This window comes from Monodelphis domestica, chromosome 1, assembly GCF_027887165.1.
Source record: "Monodelphis domestica isolate mMonDom1 chromosome 1, mMonDom1.pri, whole genome shotgun sequence".
Taxonomy (NCBI): domain Eukaryota; kingdom Metazoa; phylum Chordata; class Mammalia; order Didelphimorphia; family Didelphidae; genus Monodelphis; species Monodelphis domestica.
In genome coordinates, this window is record NC_077227.1 from 34,878,837 (window position 1) to 34,906,735 (window position 27,899).

The window sequence follows — 27,899 nt, forward strand, 5'->3', positions numbered from 1 at the left end:
CTAAAAGTCCAGCCCCAAAGAAGAGGCCTATGATATGTACCTTCTTTGATTAGAATGTGAGCTCCTGGATTGTATGGATCATGTTTTTGCCAGCATTTTCTGTAGTGCGTGGTGTATAGTAAGCATATAAGGGATCTTTGGGCTATTTCTGAAGAAATGGGAGACCGTGGATGCAGAACAATACACATGCTGTTAGACTGTCGATGTGCTGGCTAGTTTTGTTTAAAAAATTTTTAAAAAACATGTTCACATTATCTTACATTTAAATTATTTTTTTCATGGTCTTTAAAGGACATGTAACCTTCAGAGTTACCATAGTTTTTTATTCTTTGCTAAATTGGATGCCTCCGAGTGAAGGTATATTCACAAATGGAAGGTAAAGTAAAAAAGTTGTTTTCATAAAAACTAAATATAACAGTGCATGGGGGAATGGGAAAGAACCATCATTTATTAGGTGCCTACTGTGTACCCTGCGCTAAGGTATTCAGAAGCCACGGTGAAGGAAATGCCAGGTCTCCTAAAAAATGAAAAGTCAACGAAGCCCAAAAAGCGTGTGGCTGGGGGAAGGGTTCTTGCACTTATTAGGCGCCTACTGCGTTGCCCCCAAAACGTTTCCGTTGTCTCCCCAACTAACATTCCGTACTGCTGTCCTTCACAAGTAGGAACCAAGAACACGCCCGGAGGGTGGGCACGGACCAATCCTAACCCGAGCAGGTGAGTAGGGGCAAGGCTATGCGCGCGCCCCCGCCCCTTCCGCTTCCTGGGCTCGAGCCTGGAGCCGCGGGGCCCGCCTAAGGTCACGGCTCCCAGCCTAGTCCGCCGAGCCCCGCCCCCAAGCCCTCCGTCGTGGCTTTTGCCCTACTTCCTAGCCCCTCCCCTCTCTCAGGACCGCCCTCGACTTCACGACTTGCGATTGGCTACACGGAGGCCAATGAAATGTGGGGGAGGCCGAATTCTCGTTAGCAGCCTGGACTTTGGCCAAGTCTCGCGAGAGCTGGGCCGGCCCACTAGCCTGAGGGAGGCTGAAGTCGGCGGGGTCTGAGTGAGTGTAGTAGCTGAGAAGACCGGGTCTGGGCGGGAGCCGGATCTGGAGAAGGAGCGGGAGCAGCAGCGGCTACCGTCATGTTCCGGGTGGCTCCAGCGCGCCTGAGGAGGGCTACGGTGAGGGGTCTGGGGTCAGGGGTCAGGGACAGGGTCTCTGACGTCGCCCATGGCCTAGCCCGATCGAGATCCAGAGCCGAATAGACCCTGCCGGGCGCGTGCACCTGTTAGGCGCCAACTGTGTGCCGAGGGGTGGGTGGGGTGTAGACACTTGCCCTCTGGGCGGGCTGCTGACTTCAGGGACTGACGAGGAGACTGAGGCCCAGGGAGGTGAGGAGCCCCTCCGCCTCCCGCGTTGATTGGAGCTCGCCCCCTCAAAGGATCAGCTCCCTCTGCCGGGGCGGACACTTTGGCCTATTTTCCCGATAGTTTGCACCGGGAAGGACCCCCGCGGGGCGGGAGCTGTCAATCTTCTTTTTTGGCCATTTTATGCTCAGTCTGCCGGGCTCCTCCTTGGATTCGCTATTCTAGACCGCGGGGCCTCGGGGTGCCAGCCCAAAGCGCTGTTAGGACCCTAAGATCCATGCCACCTTTCCCCATGCTCTCAGGATTGGGTGGGGACACTCTGGCAGTGACAGCTCTGGAATCCAGCCTGCTAGAGTTCTTGTGACTTCTTGGAGCTGGGGTCGGGAATCTACAGGGTCCCTGACGTAGCCTCTGGATTAAAAGCTGTGTTCTGAATGACGCCTCCCAGCAGTTCTTGTTCTTTGTTAATTCCGAATAAACAGATTCTGCGCTGGCAGGGCCTCCTGTCATTTTATGGACTGGAGGGAGGGAATTTCACACGGAAGTTTCCCTTTGCTCTCAGCCAGGCAGTCAGTATGAAGTGGGGATGCACACTTGTGCCAAAAGCCAGTGGGTGTTCCTTGTTGGCAGTGTCTGCCATAGACTGAGTAGATGGTAAATCTCTAGGCTGGTTAACTTAATTCTGCTTAAACTGCCACATCTTGGTGCAATGCCCAGAGTTCTGGGTAGTGCTATATTCATATGTTTGGGGTCTTGTGGGAATGCTTCCAGTCATGGCAGATGACCCTTAGTTGGAGCAAAACATTTGATTGTATCTTGAAACAATATTAGGAAACTTATTATCGCAGTTGAAGGGCTTGTTTGACAAGAATCATAACCAAAAGGAGGTGATGGAGCTCTTTAAACCTTGGGTCACTTTTTAATTTGATCTTAGCATGTATTATACTTAAGGTATTATACCCATTTTACATTTGGAAAAACTGGGACTCACAAGGGTTAATTGATTTGACCATGGTCACATGGATGTCAGAGGTCAGAATTTGAACCCATGTCTCAACTCCAAGTTCGGGGTCATTCTATTATGCCAGGCAATGATAGACACTGGGGCTTTCATTATAAGGTTAAAGGGAAAGGAACCAGTATCTTTAGTCTGTTATGAACCTTTCAGCTCTTTCCTCAGTGCTTCGAAGATTTTTTTTTTCTTTCAGCACAATGTGGTCTTCCTGTAATATTTACATTAAATAGCTCATTGATAAAGAGGTTTATAGTTTCCCTGTAATATTCTGGTAAGGAAGGAAGAGGAGGACAGCTGAGTTGATCACTTCAAGTATTGTTTTTCCTTCTTAGAGAGAAAATTCAGGCATATTAGAAATTTTGAGTTAGTAGAGATCTCAGAAGTCATCTGATTGAAACTTCTTGTTTTGTAGATGAGAAAATCAGAACCCAGAGCGATTAAATGTCTGGGGTAGGATTTGAATACAGCTCTTTTCACTTCAAGACCAGTCTCTCTCAGCAGCAGACTGTAGGTGTTACCTGCATTCTAGCTAGTTGGGGGAGGGTTTTCTTCTTACTCAGTAAAAATCCAGGAAAACACTAAAAAAGAGTCTCTTATGTCCAACTGCCTTTCATGTATCTCACACTAAATGTCTAGTAGGCTTCTTCAACTCAACATGTCCAAAATGGAACTCATTATCTTCCCCTAAAACTTCTCTTCCTCCCTTCACTGTCAGGACACCAGCATCTTCCCACGTCCTCAGGCTCACAACCTAGGAGCTGACTTGGATTCCTCACTCTCCCTGAGCTTCTGCTTCTCTCCTTCCCCCAATATCCAAGCTGTTGCCAAAGCCTGGGCATTTCACTTTACCAACCTCTCTTGATTACACATGCTCATTTCTCTCCTCTGATGCTGCTACCACTCTAGTGCAGGTCCTCACCTCACACCTGGACTATTGCAGTAGCCTACTGGTGGGTCTGCCTGGTTGTCTCTCCTTCCTTCAGTCCTTCCTCCATTCAGTCATTGAAGTGATTTTCCTAAAGTGCTGATCTGACCATATCAGTGCTTCTCTGTAAACTCCTATAGCTCCCTCTTGCCTCCAGGAGCAAATACAGAATGCTCTGTTTGGTCTTCAAACCCCTTCAAAGCCAAACTGCCTCCTACCTTTCCAGTTTTCTTACATCTTACTCCCCATCATGTATACTTCCAATCCAGGAACATATATTCCAATCCAATCCAGGAGGCACTGGTCTCCTACTTGTTTCTCTTAGGGCATCCCCTAGACCTGGAATACCCTCTCATCTCCATTCTGACTACTGATCTCCCAGCTAAAATCCCAGCTTCTTCAAGAAGCTTTCCCCTGCTCTGATTCCAGTGTCTTTCCTCTTATTAATTATTTCCTATTTATCCTATGTATAGACTGCTTTTTGCTTGTTATCTCCTCTATTTATTTGACAACTCCTTGAGGGCAGGGACTGTCTTTTGCCTCTTTTCATATCTCCAGTGCTTAGTATAGGTGATGGCACAGCCTGGCACACAGTAGATGCTTAATAAATGTTTATTGATTGATCTTTGTGCAAGGAATTAAAGGTAAAGTCAGGGTATGAACTGAGGATAATTGTCTCCTCTGCTCCTGTCCCTAGCACTCTTTCCATACTGTCTGAGTGCAAGCATCTCAATTTAGAAATTTCAAATGGCTTTGGGAAGGTTCCAGAGGAATTTGCCCTTGATTTATTTTTAAATTTGGAAGTCACACAAGGAGAATCAGTCCCCTTCTAGTCATTCTGGGTCTGTGCTAGTTGAAATAAACTTGAAATACAAATGGATGAGAGGAACAACTCTGACAAGGGGGAACACAAAACAGGCAAGAAAGCTAGATCTATTCCCTCCCCTCTCTCCCCATCTTAGAGTTTAAATTCAAAATATTAAATCCCTATGCCCAAGGATAGTTGGAAGATACAAGATGGTTATGAACAGGCTGCAGAATGTTAACAAGGAGGGATTTAAAACAATTTTTATTTTCATTTTAAATTAATTAAGAATATTTCCCCATGGTTACATGCTTTATGTTCTTTCCTTCCCCTCTTCCCTCCCCCCTCCCTGAGCTGATGAGCAATTACCCTGTATCATTGTTCAAAACCCATTTCCATATTTTTAATATTTGCAATAGAGTGATCATTTAAAGTCAACATCTCCAATCATATACCCATCAAACCATGTGATCAAACAAATGTTTTTCTTCTGCATTTCTGCTCCCACAGTTCTTTCTCTGGATGTGGATAGCATTCTTTCTCATAAGTCCCTCAGAATTGTCCTGGATCATTGCATTGCTACTAGTAGAGAAGTCCATTACATTCAATTGTACCACCATGTATCAGTCTCTGTGTACAATGTTCCTCTGGTTTTGCTCCTCTCACTCTGCATCAATTCCTGGAGGTCGTTCCAGTTCACATGGAATTCCTCCAACTTATCCTTTTAGCACAATAATATTCCCTCACTATCAGATACCACAACTTAGCCATTCCCCAGTCGATGGACACCTCCTCATTTTCCAATTTTTGGCTACTACAAAGAATGTGACTAAATATTTTTGTACATGTATTTTTCCTCATTATCTCTTTGATATGGCTGGATCAAAAGACAGGTATTCTTTTAAAGCCTACAAGGAGGGATTTGTGAGACAGTGTAAAAGTAAAACGTGGTAAGAGAAACATCTTAGCACAAGTGAGAGTTAACCCAAATTGGACCTTGGAATCCCCAAGATACTGAAATTCCACCTATCATCCTTTGCTGAAGGTTTTATGGGAAAACATTGATATGAACACACTAAGAGGTGGGCTGGGGCTGCTTCTGCTGGGTCCATTGAGGAAATGCCTGAAGACAATTTATATCAAACCCTTGTCCTTTAAATTGTTTCAATCCATTTCATCCTGAATGTAAACAATGGAAACTTTAGGTGAGTTTGTTTTTCAGAAAGATTAGGATTAGAAACTATTTCAAAGTTTATTTTTAAATATTCTGTTCTGGTCAGAGTATTCTGTTCCAAGTGCCACATTTTAGAAAGAACTTTTTAACAAGCTAAAGCGTGTCCCAGATAGTAAGGGAATTAGCTATAGGAATGACATTTCAGGCTCAGTTGAAGGACCTGGGGAAATTTACCCTGGAGAAGAGAATCCTTGGAGGGACCTGATTTCTGTCTTTAATTGTTTGAATGTGACTTGTTGAACCAAGATCAGGCTTTGGTCTTTTGGCTTGGTCCAGGACTATAGAACTAGGAGCAATCAGAGGAAGCTATAGAGAAACATGTTTTTGACTTGATACTAGAAAAACCTTGCTGTCCAAAAGCGAAGGGGGCTCTCTCATCCCTTGTCACTAGAGTCTTTATTGGCAAGCTGGATAATCACTTGTTGGTAATCTGAATGTAAAACTTTTGGTTCTGGAGGGAAGATGTCAAAGAAAGGGGTTTGTGGAGGCTGTGAAGTAGTACTTTAAAGATTATCAGTCTGTTGCCATGACAAATGTTAACTCTAATTGTTAACTTTAAGGAGTGATTGTAAGAATCTATGGAAATATGTATACTGTGGGGAAAAGTGAAGCTTTGTCAGAGCCAGCAACTGGGCCCTGAGGAGCAGGATTGTACTCTTGATTCACAGCTTTGCTGTGAAGACTAAAAAGTCTTTGGAAAGGAGAATTGGAACCAATTGGGAGGGGGTAGTCTAGGAGGTGATTTATTTATTTATATACTTATTCTTTTATTTATTTTTTTAACAAATGATTTATTTTTTTTGAAAATGTTATTTAGTCAATTTAGAACATTATTCCTTGGTTACAAGAATTATATTCTTTCCCTCCCTCCCCTCCTACCACCCCTTCCTGTAGCTGATGTGCAATTCCCCTGGGTTTTACATGTGTCCTTGATCAGAACCTATTTCCATGTTGTTGATGTTTGCACTAGGATGATCATTTAGAGTCTACATCCCCAATCATAACCCCTCAACCAATGTATTCAAGCAGTTTTTCTTCTGTGTTTCTACTCCCACAGTTCTTCCTCTGGATGTGGATAGTGTTCTTTCTCATAGATCCCTCAGAGTTGTTCAGGATCACTGCATTGCCACTAATGGAGAAGTCCATCACCTTCGATTGTACCAAAGTGTATCAGTCTCTGTGTACAATGTTCCTCTGGTTTTGCTCCTCTCACTCTGCTTCAATTCCTGGAGGTCATTTCTGTTCACATGGAATTCCTCCACTTTATTATTCCTTTGAGCACAATAGTATTCCATCACCAACATATACCACAATTTGTTCAGCCATTCCCCAATTGAAGGGCATCCCCTCATTTTCCAATTTTTTGCCACCACAAAGAGCGCAGCTATGAATATTCTTGTACAAATCTTTTTCCTTATTATCTCTTTGGGGTACAAACCCAGCAGTGCTATGACTGGATCAAAGGGCAGACAGTCTTTTAGTGCCCATTGGGCATAGTTCCAAATTGCCCTAGGAAGGAATTTATTGTAAGAGATGCGTTTGGTAAAATGATGCTGGCTGCCAGAGTTGCTATTTAGGGACTTCCCTATTTTAAAAATGAAATAAATTGAATGTGGTTTTTTTTTTAACCCTTACCTTCCATCTTAGAATCAGTACTGGGTATTGGTTCCAAGGCAGAAGAGTGTTAAGGGCTAGGCAATGGGGGTTAAATGACTTGCCCAGGGTCACATAGCTAGGAAGTATCTGAGGTCAGATTTGAACCCAGGACTTTTAGTCTCTGGCCTCACAATCCATTGAGCTCCCTTGAGTGTGTTTTTTAAAACAATATTTTATTTGATCATTTCCAAACATTATTCATTGGAGACAAAGATCATTTTCTTCCCCCCACCTCTCCTATAGCTGATGCATGATTCCACTGGGTATCACATGTGTTCTTGATTCGAACCCATTTCCATGTTGTTGGTATCTGCATTAGAGTGTTCATTTAGAGTCTCTCCTCTGACATGTCCCCTCAACCGCTGTAGTCAAGCAGTTGCTTTTCCTCGGTGTTTCTACTCCCACAGTTTATCCTCTGCTTATGGATAGTGTTTTTTAGATCCCTGCAGATTGTTCAGGGACATTGCATTGACACTAATGGAGAAGTCCATTACGTTCGGTTGTACCACAGTGTATCAGTCTCTGTGTTGAGTGTGTTTTTAATGTTGGAATCAGTGTCAGACATTTTTATCTGGATTTCTGATTGTCATGATCAAAAAGTATCATGATTTATGAGTAAAAAGGTAAAAGATCAAGTTACTTAGTTTAAGTGCAGTATTCTAGAACTTTAGAGACAGTTATCTCAACCCTGTTCATTTTATGGATGAGAAGTATGAGGCCCAGAGGCTTTGTGAGTTGCCTAAGGTTGTGTTGCTAGTTAGTGGCAGACCTCCGACTAGACCTTCAGTCTTTTTAGTCCCTTATGCTATACTCAGCTGCATTACTATAATGAACATTTTGTTAGGTTAAGACAAGGAAAAGTAACTTTTGAAAAATCATTTGGGGTAGAACTTAAAGAGGAAAAAGTGACTAGCATGTCTAAAGATGACTTTTTTCCCTGAGGTTAAGGGAAAAGGAGACAATACGTCTATATTTCCTTGTGTGTCTATATTTAGTCTTTTCTGAGTTTGTTAAAGAGGTTAGTAATGCATTTTCATCTAGATAGTCAGATCCCCAAAGTTTAGCTTCTGAAATTAGTGACTCAGAAGAGACTGAAAGGTTTTGTTACCATTGTAGATATGATGGGAGCTAGGATGTTTGAGGAGATACCAAAAGGAAAGTTAGTGGCCAATTACAAGCATAGTCATAGTTCCATTTATGCTCAAGGTTTCTGGGTAACTCTTGGCTGTTTTTGGAAATCTGATAGAGACACAATATGTAGCCATTTTCCTCTTTAAAATTAAACATCCTTACCTTGGCTTCCCTTGTCTGGGCCCCTTGGACACTTCTCTGCATTTCTTCTTATTTCCTGGGGCCTTAGAGCTAGATGTGATGGCAGCTTTGGCCCAGAGTGGTCACGTGATTTACCCAAAGTCAGTCAGTTAGGGGCACATCTAAGGTCTTCTGGCTACTAGGTCCATTCAGCTTGCCGTGTGCAGGGCACTATGCGAAGAAAGGCAAAAGAGTTCCTGCCCTCAAGGAACATGCAGTTTATAGAGGAGACAGGGTGTTCCAACCACATGCAGATATGATGGAGTAAACTGGACATGATGTTTGAAGGCAGGACTTTTCCAACTAGATCAGTCTGATTCTACAGTTTCTTAGCAGTGGGACCATATGAAAGTGACTTAATATCTCAGGGTCACTGTAAAATGCAGAATTTGGACTCGATGCTCTCTCTTCAGGGATTTGCCCAGACTTGGGCTAACGGAAAATCTTTGGCAGCTATGTGGAGGATGGATTGGAAAGGGGGAAAGAGACTTTAGGAAAGGCAGTAGTCTGGGTGAGAGGCAGTGAGGGTCTATGCCAGGGTAGTGGCTGTGTGACTAGCACGATGTGGACAGATACAAGGAAGGGAGGTAGAAATACCTTGTTTCCATGGCATTCTACACTTGAAAGTGAAAAAAGTTTGCTTTTGTCTGGATTCAGATTTTTTCTCTGGGAGCAATTTTTTTTTTTATCCTGGGTCTTTTGGGATAGTTTTGGATCGTTGTATTGCTGAGAATAGCTCTTATTCACTGTTGTTTATTGTACAATATTCCTGTCACTGCACAATGTTTTCCTGGTTCTGCTTATTTCGCTTTTTAGTTCATGTAAGTCTTTCCAAGCTCCTCCTGCTTTGTCATTTCTTACAGCACAATAGTATTCCATTATAGTCTTGTACTATAACTTAGCCATTCCCCCGTTGATGGGTATCACCTCACTTTCCAATTCTTTGCCCCCTCAAAAAGAGCTACTTTACATACAAGTCTTTCCCCTTTATGTTTTTTATATCATTGGGAAATAAGCCTAGTTATGATATTACTGGGTCAAAGGGTATGTACTGTTCTATAGCCTTTTGGGCATAGGTCCATATTGCTCTCTGGAATGATTGGATCAGTTTACAGCTCCCTCAGCAGTGCATTCATGTCTCAATTTTCCCACATCCACTCCCAGTTTTGTAATTTTCCTTTTCTGGCATAATAACCAATCTGATAGGTATGGGGTGATACCTCATAGTTATCTTAATTTGCATTTCTCTAAATAACAGTGATTTAGAGCATTTTTTTCCCATGTCTAAAAAGAGCTTTACTTGCTTTGTCTGAGAAGTATATGTTCCTATCCTTTGACCATTATCAATTGAGGAATAACTTGTATTCTTATAAATTCAATTTTTTTCTCTATGTATTTGAGTGGTTCTTGATTGAAGTCCTAGCTCCTTTGCTCCACTGGAATATCATATTCCAGGTCTTCTGATGATTTAATGTAGAAACTGCTAACTCTTGGGTTATCCTGACTGTGACTCCATGATATTTGAATTATTTCTTTTTGGCTGATTGCAATATTTTTTCCTTGACCTGGGAATTTTGGGTTTCAGCTATAATATTTCTGGGTATAAGAGGGAAAAGTTATGAAATTGGCTGTAAATGAAATGATTTTTATTATATCAGAAAGGAATAGGAAAAAAGTATGGAAAAAGAGAGAGATAGAAAAATTACTTTCCTTGCTAAGGCCTAAACCTCCTTATAGCAGGAGCCACCTTGTGCGTCTTCTCTATCTTTGTTCTGGAAGTCAATAGGCCTTATCCTTCTACCTGTAGCCCTTTTAAGTTCAACTAGCTCCTCCCTCCATAGCAACTCTATGCTGTCATTCAGACCCACATCAGGACACTGGAGACATTTAGGATGTCAGACACCTGCTTATACTGAAAAAAGCCCTTTAGGTTAAAGTCAGAGGATGCCCAGAGAATGCCAGGTCATGATGGATACTGGGAAGGTTGGTGGAACTATTTTTCCTTACACATGGGAGTTATTCTTTTGGGATCTCTTTCAAGAAGTAATTGCTGGGTTCTTTGAATTTCATTTTGCCTTATGGTTCTAGAATATCAGGGCAGTTTTCCTTGATGATTTTTTTAATTAAAAAAATTTTTCCCTGGTTATATGATTTATGATTTCTCCTCTTTTTTCCTCACCCTCTCCTGAATCTGACAAGCAGTTCCACTGGGTTATATATGTATCATTGTTCAAAACCTATTTCCATGTTATTCATATTTGCAGTAGAGTGATCTTTTAATGACAGATCCCCAGTCATATCCCTATCCAACCATGTGATCAACCATATGTTTTTCTTCTGCATTTCTGCTCCTACAGTTCTTTCTCTGGATGTAGATAGTGTTCTTTCTCCTAAGTTCCTCTGAATGGTCCTGGGTCATTGCATTGCTACTAGTAGAAAAGTCAGTTACATTTGATTGTGCCATAATGTATCAGTCTCTGTGTACAATTTTCTCCTGGTTCTGCTCCTTTTGCTCTGCATCTTTTCCTGGAGGTCTTTCCAGTTCAAATGGAATTCCTCCAGTTCATCATTCCTTTAAGCACAATAGTGTTCTATCATCAGATGATTTTTTTGAAAGATGATGTCTAAACTATTTTTTTGATCATAGTTTTCATGTAATCTAATAATTCTTAAATTATATTTCCTGGATTTATTTTCCACTGCAGTTGTTTTTCCCATGAGATATTTCACATTTTCTTCTATTTTTTCATTCTTTTCACTTTGATTGTTTCTTGATGTTTCATGGAATCTTTAGCTTCTACTTCTCCATTTCCAATTTTTAAGGCATGATTTTCTTGAGTGAGTATCTCCTTTTCCATTTGGCCAGTTCTACTTTTTAGATATATAGTTCTTTTCCTCAGTGAATTTGTGTGCTTTTTTTCCGTAAAGCCAATTCTATCTTTTAAGAATAGGTTTTAATTCTTTTAAGAATAAGTTTTAATTCTATCTTTTAAGAATAAGTCTTTTAAGTTCATCTCTTCAGTGCATTTTTGTATTTCATTTTTCATTTGACCAGTTCTACTTTTTTTTTCAGAAATTCTTCAGTGGATTTTATTGCTTCTTTTACCAATTGGCCTATTGTTTTTTAAAAATATTAATTTCTTCAGTATTTTTTGTGACTCTTTTACCAAGCTGTTGACTCTTTCATGATTTTCATGAATCATGCATTTCTTTTCCAACCTTTTCTTTTGATTTTTAAAAATCCTTTTTGAGCTCTTCCATTAATTCTTTTTGGGCTTGGGAGCGAGCCATTCATATATTTTTTTCTATAGGCTTTGGATACAGCAGACTTCATTGCCTTCTTCTGAGTTTGAGTCTACCATGCCACCAAAATAACTTTTATCTATTGAGTTTCTCTTTATTGTTTTCTCATTTTATTTCCTTTTTAATTTTCTTTTAATTAAAAAAAATAACTTTAAAGTTGGACTCTGTAACTGGCATGAAGGGAGCACTATTCCAAGCTTCAGGTTCTTTGTGCAGCTGCCTTCAGAGCTGGCTTTTGGGATCTACCTGCTTTCAGTTTTTCCAAGGTGGTATGATGTGATAAGGTATATTCTGTGTTCTTGTCTATGAGTAACCCCAAGTATTCTTTTATCCCTTGGAACTATAATTGGGATCCCCTGCTTCCCTGTGTTCACAAGAGCTTGTATATGCTACTTCTCCTTCCCCAAAACCTCACCCCAGGACTGTGACCTGGATCTGCATATGAGCAATGCAACAAGAATCTTCCATTCAAGCCAGCAAAGTGATCCCTGGATTCTCCTGAGCATTTGCTTGACTCCCTGTTACCGTCTGTGACTGAGAACTCTGAAAGCCTTTGCTATTGCTTCAGCTGCTCCTGTGGCCAGTTCCTGTGGTGGGGGCTGCTTTGTCCATCTCCAGTGTACTAGATCTCTCATGCTAACCTTCTGAATTGTTTTGTGTAGAAAAATGACTTCATCACGTCTTTTTGTGCATTATACTGCTCCAGAATTCATTCTGAAATGTTATATCATGGTTTTTTAGAGGGTAATTTGGTAGAGATCAGATAGGTCCAAGGACCTTCTCTGCCCTATTGACTCCACCTCCTTGAAAGCATTTTTTAAAAAAGATATTTTTGTATGTTCTTTCAATAAATAGCTAATACCAACCTGCCTCTCCAAAGAGATTGGGTTTGGGTTCTTGCCTTCAATAGCTTATAATCAAGTAAAACCACCAGTTTTTTAAGTGTGTGAGCCTAGTATGTAGTTAGAAAAATTAGAAGTGAAACAAAACAACCCAATATAGTGCAGTAGAAAGAGCACTAGTTTGGGAAATTGACCTGGGCTGTAGCCACTGCTCTACTATTTGCTAACCAGGAAGTTTTTATTATCATAAAAAGATGACATTGGGTCATATTACCTTTGTGGTTTCTCTCAGTTCAGCTCTGTTCTATCATGCTGAAAATATTTTTAAAATAACATTTTTTGTGGCGGGATGAAAATGCTTGATTATAAAACTTTATGTCCTTTAATAAATACAAATCTTCAAAGAGGCAGAAAAGGTCATAATAAAATAATAAATTTTAGTTATTTAAAGTTTAGTAAAACATGCAAATTAACTAAAAGTGATGTCTAATTCCTCTTGTTTGTTTATAGCTTTCCTTTTTTTCCCTTTGTTCAGACTTGGATCTCTTAAGAGTGACCATTCTTTGCTGATGCAGAGCATATGACTATTATTCGTATTCTTTCATCAAGGACTCCTTCTTTGATCATCTTTATGCCTTCATAGGACCTGCCTTCTCTGGAGAAGAGTCTTTCAGGAAGTGTTTTGGTCCTGCCAAACCCAATTCTTTTTTTTTTTTTGTAAATAACAAAAAATAGTATATTGAATTCTCTATATTTCTTGGTCAATTTTGTTATTATAGTGATGTGGCCTGCTATAAAAATCATTTATAAGAGCTAATAACTAAATGTAATTTGCCTTGTTTCTCTTTTTCTATTTGTTGGAAAAGATACCTTTATAGTACTTTTCAAAGTATTGAGAAAATTGCTTTTAGCCATTAAAACTTTGATTTTGTATGTATGTATTCTAGATAAGTAAAAATATAAGTAGTACAATTTAAATGAGATGATAATTTTTTAGGAGGCCTGTTTTCCTTGTTTTTAAATATCCCATTAATAATGCATTCTTATTGCAAGTTCATAATTTTATTTTTATTTAATAAAATCATTTTCTTTTAAAAAATTGTAAGAGGTTGAGCCAAGATGGCAGAATAATGTGAACATTTTCCTTCAGCTTTCCCAATGCATCCCTCTAAATAATATTCAGTGTATTTTGGGTAAACAGAAAAAGAGGTCTGTGGACACTGGGGTTGGAAATGGTCCATATAGTGTGTGTGTGTGGCAGAACAACAATCAGCTGTGGGCCTTTCACGTAGCAATGATGTTGGCAGTAAAAATATGGCAATAGCACCAGCAGCAATCAGCATCAGGGATTGAAAGAGTTTGAATAACTGGTCAGGAAAAGATTATCAGTGACTTGATTTTTGTCTGTTTTCATCTGCATTTTGATTCCAACAGTTCTTTCTCTAGATGTGGATAGCATTCTTTTTCTTAAGTCCTTCAGAATTGTCCTGGATCATTGTATTGCTATTAGTGGCAAAGTCTATCACATTTGATTGTCCCACAATATTTCAGATATTACATAGAATGTTCTCCTGGTTCTACTTATTTCACTGCATCAGTTCATGTAGGTCTTTCCAGCTCTTTCTGAAATCATTGTGTTCATCATTCTGTATAGCACAATATATTCCATTACTAGCCTATACCACAGTTTGTTCAGCCATTCCCCAATTGAGGGACATCCCTTTAGTTTCCAATTCTTTGCCACCATAAAAGTGCAGCTATAAATATTTTTGTACAAACAGATCATTTCCCATTTAAAAGAAAATCTCTTTGGAATACAGACCTAGTAGTGGTATTGCCAGAGACCCTTGATAGCACTGACTATAGGACTGGGATTGCTTGTAGGTTGCAATTCCCAAGTCAAGAGGAGTACTTGCAGAGTCAAAGGAGCAATGGACCTATCTGTGTATAAGTTGCAGTTCTGGGATAGAGAGTTGTACTTGTGAGAGAACAGGGTGCCCTACCTGGATAAAAACTAGGGCAGGATCTAAAAATTAAGCAGATTAGGCTAGATAGCTTCTCTTCTGTGGTGAAAGTAAATTAAAAACACAGACTTGGAAACCCTTAAAAGCAAAGCCTCAAAGAAAAATACAGATTGAACACAAGCTCAACAAGAAATCCTACTATACAAGAGGGAAAGGGGGGGGGCAAAAATGATTTTGGAAATAAAATAAAAGCAATAGAGGAAAAATTAGGAAAAGAAATGGGAACAATTGAAGAAAATTGTTTAAAGATAATTAATAGCTTGGTAAAAGAGACACAAAAATTACTAAAGAAAATGACTTTTTTAAAAAAAATGAGAATTGACCAGATAGTGAAAAGAAAGAAAATTTCATCAAATAATTCCTTAAAAATTAGAATTGATTGAGTGGAAGCTAGTGACTCCATGAAATGTTAGGAGACCAAAAAAGAAGAAAATGTGAAATATTGCTTAGGAAAAAAACAACTGACCTGAAAAATAGGTTGAGAGATATAAGTCAAGACTTAAACTACCTGAAAGTCAAGATGAAATATGAAGTCTAGTTGCTTTTTTTTTTTTTAAGTCCTCATAAAGGAAAAACTGCAAATATCCTAGTTTAAGAGAACAAAATAGAAATTGAATGAATCCACCTCCTGAAAGGATCTCAAAACGAAAACTCAGCAATATTTTAGCCAAATTCCAGAGTTCCCAGGTCAAGGAGAAAAACAGTCAGAAAGATAATTTACATATCTTGGAACCAGAGTCAGGATTAAACATAATTTAGCGGCTATCATGACAAAGGAATGGAGGGTTTAGAATATAATATTTTGGAAAGTATAGGAGATAGGATTATAACCAGGGATGTTTGGTGAAATAAAGGACTTCCAAACATTTTTGATGAGCTGAATTTACCAGAGTTGAATAGAAAACTTTACATTCAAGCAGAAGATTAAAGAAAAGAGCCAGGCCTGGAGAGGCGGTCTTGGGGTCAAATGTAGTCTCAGACACTTCCTACTTGTGTGACCCTGGACAAGTCACTTAACCCCAGTTGCCTAGCTCTTTCCATTCTTCTGCCTTTGAACCAATTCTTAGTATTGATTATAGATGAAAAGTAAGGGTTTTTTTAAAGTAATCATGAAAGCCATAATCATGTAATCAAGAAATCATGAACCTTTATATGATTAAGGTTTACACAGGAGAACATTGTACACAGAGACTGATGAATTGTGGCACAATCGAATGTAATAGATTTTTCTACTAGCAGCAATGCAATGACCAAGGACAATCCAGAGGAGTTTAGGAGAAAGAATGCTATCTACACCCAGAGAAAAAACTGGGAGCAGAAATGCAGAAGTGAAACATAGGATTGATCATGTGGTTTGATGGGGATATGATTGGGGTTTTGGCGTTAAAAGGTTTCTCTACTGAAAATGTGAATAACATGGAAATGGGTTTTGAACAATGATATATGTATAACTCAGTGGAACTGCTTGTCAGCTCTGGGAGGGGGAGGGAAGAAGGATGGGGGGAGGGTATCATGAATCATGTAAATGTGGAAAAATATTCTAAAAAAATGAAAAAATAAGATTAAGGTTTACATTCCTATATGGGAAGATGGTACTTGAAAATCCCGAGAACTTTATCATTACAGCAGTTAGAAGGAGTCTACTTAGAGCACATAGATGTGAGAGAAAATGGAGAAAATGATCTCAGAAAAAAGGCACATAAGGAATAGCTTTTACATTGGAGGGGAAATGGCAGGGGGAATGGGCAGTGCTTTAACTTGTTTGAACTGGTTCAAAGAAGGAAGAGTATACAGCAGGGGTCCTCAGACTTTTTACACAAGGGGCCAGTTCACTGTCCCTCAGACTGTTGGAGGGCCGGACTATAAAAAAAGCTGTGAACAAATCTGTATAGCGCTGTCTGGGATAGCAGAGGCTGCAGCGCTGGCTGTGATGGGCCTGTCACACCTTGCACAGGTCCATCACCACCACCACTATACCAGGCAGCAGTATACACAGTGCAGAATCCCCTCCCCCAGATTGCCACTCACCATGCTGACGTCTTCCATTGTGCAGCCACATAATCTTTTGTGTGACGCCTCGTTCTCCTTCAGTTACTCTCAGAACAAGGCACCATGCAAAGGATGATGTCACCAGAAGTAGTACTGTAGGTGAGCAATGCCACGCTTTGCAGTGCCACCACATACAGTACTCCTCTCACTGACCACCAATGAAAGAGGTGCCCCTTCCGGAAGTGTGGTGGGGGCCAGATAAATGGTCTCAGGGAGTTGCACATGACCCGTGGGCTGTAGTTTGGAGACCCCTGGTATACAATATTGTCTCCACATCTGTGATTTACTCTTCTGTATTTCACTTATCCTCGGTCAACCTGAAGCACTGTAGGTCTGCCTACAAAATGCCAGAAATCCACCTGCGGCAGTGGTTTGCACAATTTCTCTTGCTTCCACTTCCACTTTTTTTAGGGGGGGGGCATGGGAGGGAGAGCGAGGGAGGGAAGGAGGGAGTTAGGGAGATGGGAGTCTGTGTTGTCCCAAGGGATAGGAGGGGGAAAGCATATACATATGGGAGTCATCAGGGTTCTCTTATAGCTATGGTTTCAGCCATCTGCAGTAGGTCTTGGATTGTGTCCCCCACGATATAGAGGCCCTATCATATATGCACACATATATGGGCATTAAAGTTCATTGTAGCCAAAAGAGAAGTAGAAGGGAAAGGTGGTAAGAGGGAAATTGGATTAAGGGAAGCAATGATCAAAAGTTTAACAGATTTTTGAGGACAAGACAGAGTTAAAGATAGAGTGAAGGATAAATATAAGAGAGTAAGTAGAAGGGAAATACACATTTAGCAATCTTAATGTAAACTTACTCATAAAATACAAAAGAATAGCAGAATAGATTAGGAATGATGATTCAACAATATGTTTAGAAGAAGTATGGTTGAGGGGGCAGATGGGTGGCTCAATGAATTAAGAGCTAGGCTTAGAGACGGGAGGTCCTGGGTTCAAATATGACCTCATACACTTCCTAGCTGTGTGGCTCGGGGCAAGTCATTTAACCCTCTTTACCTAGTCTTTACCACCCTTCTGCCTTGAAACCAATATACAATATTGATTCTAAGACTCTAAGGTATGAGTTTAAAAAGAAAAGAAAAGAAAAGAAAAGAAATATAGTAGTAGTCTCTCGGTAACCGAAGATGACGATTGTCTTTGTGTGTTTTTGTGCACAAAGACACTTGTGCACGAAGATTTAAGTGGAAAAGTTGATGCACAGAGACAGTCCCACTCTCTTGGCGTTGGAAGCCTGGGTCCAGTGGCATGAAAAGTCGTTACACCTGGAGACTTCCTCAGCTGCATTGGATGGCCCTGTTGTCCTTTGTGCTCCAACACGCCCTAAGCACTCCACAGTGCTTTGCTGCGTCGCCCTCTCAGCCGTTGAACCTTCTTGTTGGTTTCTTCCTCCTGTTCCGCCGAAGCAGTCTTCACATGCTGGGTGAGCAAAGCCCTGGTTCACCAGGCAGGGGTCGACGACGACCCGATGGCTACCCTCACAAGGTTTAGCCGGCCTGTCAAAGCCGTTGCCTGGGGTGTGGCCGCTGCTGCATGCTAGCAGCTACTGGGAGCCACAAGTGAGAGCTGGGTGTCAGGTGGGGGTCAGAGGCTGGAGAGCTGCCCTAGAAGGGCACGACAAGCCCTCCATACCAAAGATATTACTCCTCCCTGAGCACCCCATACACCCCAATATACAAAATATACCAATATACAATATTGATTCTAAGACAGAAGGTAAGAGTTTAAAAAAAAGAAAAGAAAAGAAATATAGTTGAAACATAAAGACAGAGTTAAAATAAGGGACGGGAGCAGAATCTATTATGCTTCAGCTGAAGTTAAAAAGGCAGAGGTAGCAATCATGATCTCAGATAAAGAACAAGCAAAATTAAGAGACAATCAGGGAAACTATATTATGCTAAAAGGCATAACAGTCAATCAAGTAATATCAATGCTGTACATCTATACATTAAAGGGAATAGCTTCCAACTTCTTGAAGGAAAAGTTAATCGAATTACAGGAGGAAATATATAATAGTGGGGGACCTCAGTTTGTCCCTCTCAATCTTATATAAATCTAACCATAAATTAAGAAAGAAGTTAAGGAGATGCATAGAATTTAGAAAAGTTAGTTGTGATAAACTTCTGGAGAATATTGAATGGCAATAGAAATGAATAAACCTTTTTCTCTGAGGTACATGGTAACTTCACAAACATTGACCATTTATTAGGGCATAAAACCTCACAAATGCAGAAAAGCAGAAATATCAAATGTACTCATTTTGGGTCATAATCCAAAAACATTCCATTCAATAGAAGGCCTTGAAAGCATAGCTTAAAAAATAACTGGAAATCAAAGAATAAGTGGATTAGTGTGTGCTGCTTCTGTCTGACTTGTTCAGATGCAGACTGGCCCCAGTGGCAAGTTACAGTGAAGATACTTCAAGCAGTGAATAAGCTTGGCATCAGGATGGCAGCTGCAGGGGCAACTCTGCTGGTGTTGAAGCCCAGCAGCCACAAAAATTACAATAAGATTGATGTGTCCTTGGATGATATCACTTTGAGTAAGAAGGAAGAAAGAAAGCAGAATTTCCCAAAATCTAATAGAAGACTTAAACAAACTGGTGTCTGACAATTCAGAATGATAATAGCTAGATGGGGACTACAACAGCAGATTGATTTTGGTAAAAAATGGCTTGAGCCAAAGAGGAAGAATGGACTTTGGAAAAAGATGTTCTAATGCAGTTATCACTGGCCTGCTTGGAAAGCAAAAGGGTTTTTGTAAAGGAATTTAGCACTATCAGTCAACCATTTCTAAATGTGAAGAACATGGTGATATTTTCCAATGTTAAAAAGGAAGACAAGTCTTTGGAAGCAAAATGAAATGCAGAGGAAACCAATTCCAGTTCTTAGGAGGCCTAACCAGTTAAGCAGAAGAAATGACATCCCAGTCCATTTCACAAGGAGTCAGACTAAAAGCAGGAAAAAGATATTCTAGGCAACCTTTCTTTTCAGAAGCAACCTAAAGGTTCTGGCTCAGGTATAGCCAAGATAGTTGTTAGACAAACCAGTGGCAAAGAGAACTTGCCAATGGCAAACTTCTACCACAAATGGAAGGATTTTGACGATATCCTTCAATAATCTAGGAGCTGTTTATCCTTCAGTACCTCAGAGACCCTGGTTAACTTTTATGTACTCCTTTACCATCGTTTCTGATGAAAAGAGATCACCCTGAAGAGAAGATTCCTAAAGGAGTTCCCTTACATCTTGTCATAAATATTGTTGCTAAACAGACTGTAATGACTTGGAATAAAAAATTTGGAATCCTAAAGAAACAAAGAATTGCTTCTCATTCAGAACAAAGGAAGCTGCTCAGTCTAAGGGGCATTTGATGAATAACCACTTGTTTGAAAAGTTGAGTTGATAGAAGAAAGTGTGTCTCAGAAATTCCATGGAATTTTGTTTCAGTAATCACAAATCTAAAAAACTTACTGCTTTTACTTAAGAATTGTATGTGTGTTGGCCTCAGACACTTCCCAGCTGTGTGACCCTGGGCAAGTCACTTAACCCCCATTGCCTAGCCCTTACCACTCTTCTGCTTTGGAACCAATACACAGTATTGACTCCAAGATGGAAGGTAAGGGTTTAAAAAAAAAAAGAATTATATGTGTGTGTGTTTAAATGTAGGAACTCAAACCCTGAGATAATTCCAGGGAAATCCTAATATATTCTGAAAGGTATCCTGTTTGGTCTGACAGACAATTCTGCATGGGCTAATTGGATGATAAAGGGTACAGTATTTCTTGGCTTCTCACTGGGTTGGGGAGGGTCTGAAGAGAGGAAGAGAATTTGGAATTGAAAATAAGGTTTAAAAAATTGTGTTTTTAACTTTGTTAAAATCATAAACTTAACGTGACTTATAATGAACATATATAGTGGTCAGAGAGCCAGCATTAGGGTTGGGAAGAAGGGATTTCAGGTTCCTGCCTTGACACATATTGTCTGGGTCATACTTGGCAAGGTATTTGTTTGCTCATTGTCCCAGACAACTCTATATGACTGTAAGTTACAGATGAGTCCCAAGTCCGCTTTGATAGAGAATGTTTCCTCATTGGGCTTTCCTTACACCAAAGCAATCACAGGTGTGGACCACCAACAAAAAATCATAGTATCCAATTTTTATAGAGCTTGAAGGTTCCTCAGAGAACACTGAGCTAGCAACCTTAATTTACAAGTGGAGGAAGTGGCAGCTGGAAGCACTGAGAATAGATAGCAGGAACCAGGAAGATCTAAGTTCAAATCATGAAGACAGTTTCCAGCTATGAGATTCTGAACAAGATACTTAATCTCTACCTCAGTTTCCTCATTTGTAAAATGTGGATAATAATAGCACTCACTTCCAAAGTTCTGAGGATCAAATTAAATAGTAATTGTAAGGTACTTAGTGAAGTAATGGCATGTTGTAAGTCCTATGCAAATGTTAGTTGCTATTGTTAGAGATATTAAGTTGGTTTGCTTAGGTGCTCATAGCTAATGTGTCAGAATTGGGATTTAAATCCAGGCCCTTCTGATTACAGTACAGTGATCCATCCTCCTACCATGCTAGTTATCAAATGAATGATCATCAAGTGAAAAAATGATAATAGCTAACATTTGTAGTCTGTGAAAGTTTACAAAATATGTTGTATCATATATATGATATCATTTGATCTCCACAAAAGCCCTGGGAGGTAGGTGATTTTATTATAATGCCAATTTGATAGGTGAGTAAATAAACTAAGCAAAGTGCAGTAACTTTTCAGGTGCCTAGGGTCATGTGGCTTATATCTGAGCCAAGGTTTGACTTCTTGTTCTTTTGACTCCAAGACTAGTACTGTATCCAATATACTGCCTAGTGCCATGTATAGGAATAAAGTAACCTAACAACCCCTAAGTGTCATAGAGCAGACTTTTATAGGAATAGACTCAACTGAGGAGTCTCTCAAATACTTTTGTTCTCTACCAGAACTATTTGGAGCTTTATTATTATTATTATTTTTGGGGGCTTTGCTTTTCTTTAGTTGTCATCATATATATGCCATCCAGGGTCTGCTGATCCAATGCTACTTGCAGAATTCAGCTAAAAACAGAAGCCAAGTGAGTTATTGGCAAAGGAATTTGCAGTGTCAAAATGAATCTCCTAAAGAATTATTTGTTTGAAAGTAAATGGAAGAAACTATGGTTTAACAAAAGATGTTGGGCATTGCCTGGAAGTCTAATCTTTAATTCTCCCACTAGCTTGCTATGGGATATTGGACAAATTTAAGGTCTCTAGTTTATTGGAACTCTGCACTAAGAAATACTAGTTCTAACTTGAGCCCTGAAAATTGAGGGAAAAAAAGCATAATTGTCCTGGAATAATTTAAATATTTGTGAAACACCTAGTAAGCACCTAATAAATACAAGCTACTTTGCCAGATGTTGGAGATAATGAAATGAATCAGATTTTAAAAAATCAAATGAAAAATGAAGAGAGACAATAAAAGTAGACCATCATTATTTGGGGAAGTTGAGGGAATGCCTTCCAGCCAGGCCTTTTTGAGGATGCAGTATAATAGATTGTGAAAGGAACTGACTGGCAAATAAAGACTGCCAGTTGGTCAGTGTTGAGTTTCTCTGGAAGATTCTGATATTCCACAATGATATGGCAAAAACAAACAAACAAAAAACCCCAAGTAGCTGAGATCAGTTTACAATCAAACTGATAAGTGAAGTAGACCTCACATCTTACTGTGGATCAGTCCTTTGATTATATTTGGTTCCTTTCACTCTTTTCATGATAGAAGTTTACAATAAAGATGTAAATATGGGAATGTATTTTGATTGCCCGTATTTTAAGATTGAAGGTAAATGTCCAATCTCAGTGTCCATTTTTTATAGATGTGGTTAGCATATAAAAAGGCATTTTTAAAAATTTTGTTGTCCTCCTTATTGTTCTCTTGTCTGCATGGAGATGACCATATGCTCTCAATTGATTTATCATTTTATAGTTTGACTTAAACTGATTCCTGAGCCTTGGAAAAAAACATTTTGGAAGCTATTGGTATTTTTTGGCAAGTAATATAATGATAGAGTTTTCTAGCACTTAACAATGGACAACAGGCTTCCCTTACAATAGTCTGTGAGGGAAATGGTAGATACATTACTGTTCTCATTTTATATGTGAGAAATTGTGAGATTGTGAGAGTTTAATTGATTTAAGCTGGTAAGACTCCAAAGCAGAAATCTACTCAGGGCTTCTGGTTCTTGGTTCCACCTTCTTCACTATTCTACAGTGCCTCTTGAATTAATGTTTAAGTTTTGTGTGGCTGATTGTTGATGTCTGTACCCTTCAATATGAATTTTTAATTTTTCCTGTAGGATCTCAGTCTTGGCCCCACTTAGTCCTTGAAGAATAATAAGTTCAGGGATGAGAGGACTGTACCACACCTGAGGCCTGTCTATGTAGTACCATTTTAAGAATTTGATGGCACTTTGGAAGGGAAATACTTTTCCCCAGGTCAACAGAATAACCCTGCCTAAGTGAATAGGAAGAAAAGTGACAGGAATTCCTAAGCAATTTAGAGACTGGGAAAGCTAGGTGAGACTAGGTAATAGAAGGTTGAAGAAATTTAAATCTTCCTGAAAGTAAGGAGCCTAAAATTTGAAGTTGACTTAAAATACTCATTGTATAATATTGTGTATTCTAGTGACTCATTGGTGTCTTATCTCTCTAGACTCTGCTCTTTTGGGCAGGACTAAACTTAATTTCCCCAGTAACTGACTGCCTAGGTATCTGCTGCCAGAAGGCGCTTAGTAAATAGTTTTCACAAATGAAGGAAGGTGCAAAGGAGAATGTCTAATGAAAGAGTTTATAAAGGGAAATGTTTTGGCCTAAAATAAGCATTTAGTAGCAGTGTTAATGCTCACATGATTTTGTTGGCAAATGCTAGATTCTAGAGTTCCAATATTTTCTGCATTAGAAAATGTGAAGGATTGAAAGACTTCCTCCATTCTATTACTGTACCCTCCCAATTCAGTTTGAATTACAATCCTTTGTTCATAAAATTTTTAGATCATTAACTCATAGGATTCATAATTGGAAAAGACCTTGGAAATAAGCTAATATATTTTCCTCATTTTACACATTAGGGAACTTTGGCCCGAGGAGGAAAGCCCAAGATACTGCTTTTATTTAGTAATGATTGAGAATTGGCAGTTAAGATAGTAGGTTAGTTTTACTTTCTTAATTTTTCTAGAGATATTTCCAGAGTTGTAATAATGATAAAATTTTGGTACTTTATCTGTAGTTTCAATTCATTTTGATCAATAATCACCAGTGCTTTCTTCTGGAAATAATTTATTTTGTATATATTGTGGGGTATTTTGAATTATTTCTCTTTGTAGATGATCTATTACCCTCCATCCCCAACCCCTACCCTGGTTTCCCCAAGGTAAGCTCCTTGAAGGCAAAGACTGGAGTGATTTTCTTTGGCATTTAGTATCATGCTTGGCATCTATTAGGCACTTTATTTGGGTTATTTGGGTGTCCTACATTTTTGCTAGAAAAGTGGTCTACTTTCTTTCTCAGCCACATGCATTTTTAATCGTGGTTTTTAAAAAAATACCATTTATATAATAGATTTAGAGCTGGAATAGATGAGGAAACTGAAGTCTAGAAAGTCTAAGTGACTTCCTCATTGTCACAAGTAGTAAGTAGCAGAACTGGGATTTGAACCCAATCCTTCTGCCTCCAAATTTAGCACTTCTCTCCATTGTACTACTGTATGTTTACTTTCATGGCTATCACCATTGGTAGCATGATGCAGCAGTCTTTTGATCCATTTGTCATTTTATTTCATTTGATCTCTTCATTTTCATGATTCTTTGTACCAAAGAGAAGACCTTTTGTGGAAGGGAATAGTTTGAAATTATTTACCATTGTGCTCCATCTGCCATTCCACTCTGATGTCAACCCACTGTCCAGTCTAAAACATTGATCGTCTGCCCTTTGACTGCATGTTTGCACATTCTACATTAAAAAAATCCATGTTATATTTCTAGTGTGTCCAGTGAAACCACACTCTCGAACTGCTGTGGTTTTCACTGAGGAAGCTTTTGTGTACTGTTCCTTGGCTTGACATTGTTGGTTCCATGTTATCAATAAATAGCAGCATTGGACAGTACATCCATTAATGTGAAATCATTTGGTTGGACTTCATGTAGAATATCTCCTATGACACTGGTAAATCCCTTAGAGGAATCTTCATTTCATGGTTTTATATATATTTAATGTCAGTACTCAGTGGATTCTTGTAGAGTTCTCTTCAGTGTTTCATTGATCATAAACAGGAGTCTTATAAATAGGGAGTGACACGAACAAGTAATACTTTTTGGAGAATCATTATCACTTTGAGTGATTGAAGTGTATACTTTTAAAAATCAATTATGCTAATTTTTTATGTTGAACAACCCCTTAGCCAATATTCAGGTCTCTTTGGAAATTTTAAAACTTGCATATTTTTCAGGAGTAAGACCCAATTTATCCATGACAAGATACTAAATTCTGGCAAAAATTGGCCTGTTGCCACCAAATCATGGATTTATCCTTCAACTGGTGACTAAAATTTCATAACTTTTATGGCAAATTATGTATGAAACAATCAAAAGTATGGTGTCTGATCTATCAGTAATGAATAGTTTTGTTACTGGCAGTTCAGATCAACTGATCTTTAAATCATAAATCACACCTGGGGGCTTAGGTACATAAATGGAATCCCAAAATTCCATGCTGTTTTGCCCAAGCTGCCATGGAATTGTATCATGATCCTGATCATGAGCAAAGTGCCTCATGAAAATCTTGAAAGCGATAGATTGGAATTTGTAGCTAGTGTTGATGTACTCCATATCCCTTATTTTTCTGTTGTGTCAAACTTCTTTCTTGCATGTTGGCAAACGTATTCCTTGCTGCTTCAAACACTTATAACCTTGTAGGCCTATGGCCCTAAGCTTAGTCATCTTGTTACTGTGTTTACTTTCTGGGAAACTGTTCTGTGATCATCATGGCTCTATGAGCAGAGGATAATTTGCCACAAGGTGCATGAATGTCTCTTTCACTCAGCATCAGGCAGGGCCCCAAGAGCTTTACTTGAAATCTGTGCTAGCCTTGTTCTAGGCCATGTTCCCTGACAAGAACTGCACTGACACAAAGAAATGTCTGAAAAGATGGTTAGATTATAAAAATGTTTCAGGAGTTTGTTACTTCTGTAGATACTTTCAATTGGTCTGGGGGCTTAAGGCAGTGGTGCAGATCACAACTCCACCATGCTTTTTCATTCTTTGTGATTCTTAGCCATGTGTTCTCATAAATTCTTTGCCCAAGCCCTTCTCTGGTCTCTTTAATATCTTGGGGTAGAGCAGAACCTGTGTACCCTTGGAACTATCTGTGTTGTATTTCATTCTCATTATGTGATTTGTTTCCCCTTTCTAGTAATGTATCTCTATTAAAAAACCCAAACCCTCACCTTTTGTCTTAGAATCAGTATCAAGTATTAGGTCCAAGGCAGAAGAACAGTAAGGGCTAGGCAGTTGGGGTCAAGTGACTTGTCCAGGGTCACATAACTAGAAAATGTCTGAACCCATATTTGAACCCAAGACTTCCTGTTTCCAGGCCTGGCACTCAGTCCCCTGAGCCACCCACTGCCTTGTAATTTATCTCTTTGATAATTTTCTCTACTGCTACCTGTGTGCCATTCATCACTGATAATATAAATCCCCATAACAATTCAAAAAGAATAGAAAAAATAATGGACATAGATCTCTACCAGAATAGGATGACAGAGAAGATGTTAGGAATGACCAATTCCTAGGTCTGCTTCTTCTCTTTTATTGGTAACCCACAGAAATTCTTCCTTGACCATGCCAGCCCTTTGGAATATTTAGACACCTGATTATGAGGCATTGTCAGCAACTTTATTCTTGATTTCAGAAACATATCACACAGTGGTTATAGCAAAATTGCGTCCTATGAATTGGAACAGACTGCCATAGTCAGCTCTTTGGAGATGCTCAAGGACAGTTAGGAACTACGGTTGGCATTGACTTTGTTAAGCACCATTCATTCCATGAAGCACAGACCCCAAACCAATCCCTCAGGTTCTCTGAATGTACTTTAACCCATATCTTTTGTCTTGGAATCAATTGGTTCTAAGACAGAAGAGGGGCAAAGGATAGGTAATGGGGGTTGTGACTTGTCCAGGATCACATGGCTAGGAATTTATTGAGGTCAGATTTTGAACCCAGGATCCTGGCTCTTTCCATTGAACCACCTAACTGTCCCTCTCTGAATACACTCTTTTAATAGTTCTGTGGATGACAGAATAGAAGTGTGATAGTGTTTGGCTCTTTCTTTCTTTCACTGATATGCTCCATCCATTCAGAAGAGGCTTGTCTAGTATTCTCACTAATTGTGGGAAGAAATTAATGGGAAAAGTTACAAAATAACATGTGAGATTTTTTTCTCAGTGAAATCCAATATGGCATCACCAGACATAAAGAGATTTTAGTGATAAAATGGTAGTAAAGAAAGAAATGGAGAGTTAAACAGGTTGCTTTTCTTAGATCTCAGGTTCATAGGACTTAGAAGTGGAAGTTTCCTTAAAGATCACCTTGTCCAAGTTCCCTCTCTTTATAGTCAAAAATGGTAACAGGTAGATGTGACTTGCCCAAGGTCATAGAGCTTAGATTGATTTGAGGTTGGCCATAGATACTCAGGACATTATTATTCTAAGAAGGGATCCATAGACTTCACCAAACTTATCTGCTCAAGAGGTCCAGGACACCGAAAAGGTGAGGCTTCCCCGCACTAGATTATTGTTGTTTAGGTTGGTAACTAGGGAAAGCTTGTTCTACACAAGAGATGCTTCATAAGCGGCCTGGTGGTAATGGCTTCACTTAAACAGTGTTTTTTTTCTGTTGAAAAAACCCTCTGCACACATGCATGCCCACAATAACTTCATGATGCACTCTTGTGTAGATAGAATCCGCTCCCCAAGCTCGTCTTACCATTTTGTGTGCGTATGTTGCGTGATGAGGGGGACAGTAAGAAAAGGGGGTGGTGCAGGACACGGAGTGCACTCTCTTGGTAGGCGCTTTGGTGGGACACGGTCGGGAGCGGGAGCCCCGGTGCCTCCCGTGTGCAAGAGGGCTTGTGCGGTTTTTGGCGGCTTGGCGGGCTTCGGATTTGGGCTTCCTGATTTGGCTTCGGGTATTTTAGCTAGGTGATATTTTCTGCCTCCTTCCTACATTTCCCTCTTCTTTACCTCCATTTTGATGAAAACTTAATTGTTTTTTTTTTTTTTTAAAACCCTTACCTTCTG

At 39.5% G+C, this 27,899-nt stretch overlaps 1 protein-coding gene and 1 pseudogene across 1 annotated transcript in view; both read left to right on the top strand.

Moving 5' to 3' along the window:
• Window positions 1-755: 755 nt before the first annotated feature.
• The window catches only part of ETFA (electron transfer flavoprotein subunit alpha), a 72,686-nt gene continuing 45,542 nt past the window's right edge, over window positions 756-27,899 (top strand). The window contains exon 1 of the mRNA XM_007477988.3: window positions 756-1,161. Coding sequence (XP_007478050.2) covers window positions 1,123-1,161 — 39 coding nt within the window. The 5' untranslated portion in view covers window positions 756-1,122. The remainder of the gene's footprint in view (window positions 1,162-27,899) is intronic.
• Window positions 13,342-27,841, top strand: LOC130454057 (UAP56-interacting factor-like; annotated as a pseudogene).